Here is a 1,295-nt window from a genome sequence, read left to right as displayed (position 1 = left end):
CAGGGACCCCTAGATTCCCAGTGGTCTTAAATAAAGATGTACACACACATACACACACACACACACACACACACACACACACACACACACACACACATACTGTCAGAAAGCCAGAGAAGCACTGAATGTCCAGGAAATTGCATATGAGGACCGAGAACAATCATAAGTAACGTCTGTCAAGAGATAACATCAGGCTTCATGGCCAGAGTCTTTCAGAACCTCATTAGAGTCTGCAAAGTCAGTTGATCTAGTAAACAGGAGCACAAAGAGGTCAGCAATACAGGAACTGGAGAGAGAGAGAGAGAGAGAGAGAGAGAGAGAGAGAGAGAGAGAGAGAGAGAGAGAGAGAGCAGGAGAGACACAGGCCTGTAGAGAAGAGAGAGGGGAAGAGAGGTAGAGGGAGAACAAAACATCAAAGAGAAAGAGAAAGAGTGTGGAAAAGATACCAGGTGAGACTGAAACGCACCGTCTCATTGAGAGCCCCAGGTGGGAAGAGAGAGGGTGCCTTACCTTCTGCAGCCACTGGGTGTTGTTCTCCGTGGCGCTCTCCAGGCTCTCCAGCTTCCTCTCTTGCCAAGAGGGCCTGGGCTTGGTGCTAGCCTGCTCAGGATGGCCTGCCTCTGGGTCGGGGGGTGGAGGAGAGTCCCTCTGCAGGGAGTTAGTGACCTGGAAGTCCCCCGGGGGGCGACAATGCTCCACCTCGGGCAGAATGAAGGTGTAGCTGCAAGGCCCGTGCTGCACCTGGTGCTGCCGTCGCTCAGAGCCAATCACGGCGCCCGACAGGTGAGCCAGGTACGCCATGGCTAGGGCTAGCGGCAGCCTGCCCATCTCAGATGAGATGAGTAGGGGAGAGGAGCTGAGGGAGGGAGGGGGGAGGGGGGGGGTAGGGAGGAGAGGAGAGGGAGAGACGACACACCTCACAGAAAAAAAAGAGATGCTCTGTGAGTCTCTGTTGCTCCCTCTCTCTCAAATCCTCTCTCTCTCCTCTCTCTCTCTCTCTCTCTCTCTCTCTCTCTCTCTCTCTCTCTCTCTCTCTCTCTCTCTCTCTCCCACTTCTCCCTCAGCTCCAAAACCTGTTTTGTCGCTCTCTGTTTCTCTCCTCACTTTGTTGGCAACAGATCCTCTACTGGTTGTCGGATGGATGCGTCCAGCTGTCTGTGTCTTCTGCTATCCCGCTGTTGTCACACAGACACACAGACAGGAAGAGAAGAGAGCTTCTTCTGGTTCCTGCGATGTTCTGCTGGGGCAGCTCACTCCAGGAAGCAAGCTGCAAACCCTCACTCCGTTTATTTACC

General features: G+C 53.7%; 1 protein-coding gene across 1 annotated transcript in view; it reads right to left on the bottom strand.

Annotated features, from left to right (window-relative positions):
• The window catches only part of angpt2b (angiopoietin 2b), a gene marked incomplete at both ends in the record, with an annotated part of 29,927 nt that extends 29,099 nt beyond the window's left edge, over positions 1-828 (bottom strand). Inside the window, one exon of the mRNA XM_080532811.1 lies at positions 511-828. Within this exon, the coding sequence (XP_080388937.1) occupies positions 511-828 (318 nt within the window). The remainder of the gene's footprint in view (positions 1-510) is intronic.
• Between the last annotated feature and the right edge of the window lie 467 nt (positions 829-1,295).

Source organism: Nansenia antarctica (genome assembly GCF_963989245.1).
Source record: "Nansenia antarctica genome assembly, chromosome: 5".
NCBI classification, from domain to species: domain Eukaryota; kingdom Metazoa; phylum Chordata; class Actinopteri; order Argentiniformes; family Microstomatidae; genus Nansenia; species Nansenia antarctica.
This window is presented reverse-complemented; position numbering and strand designations above follow the sequence as displayed.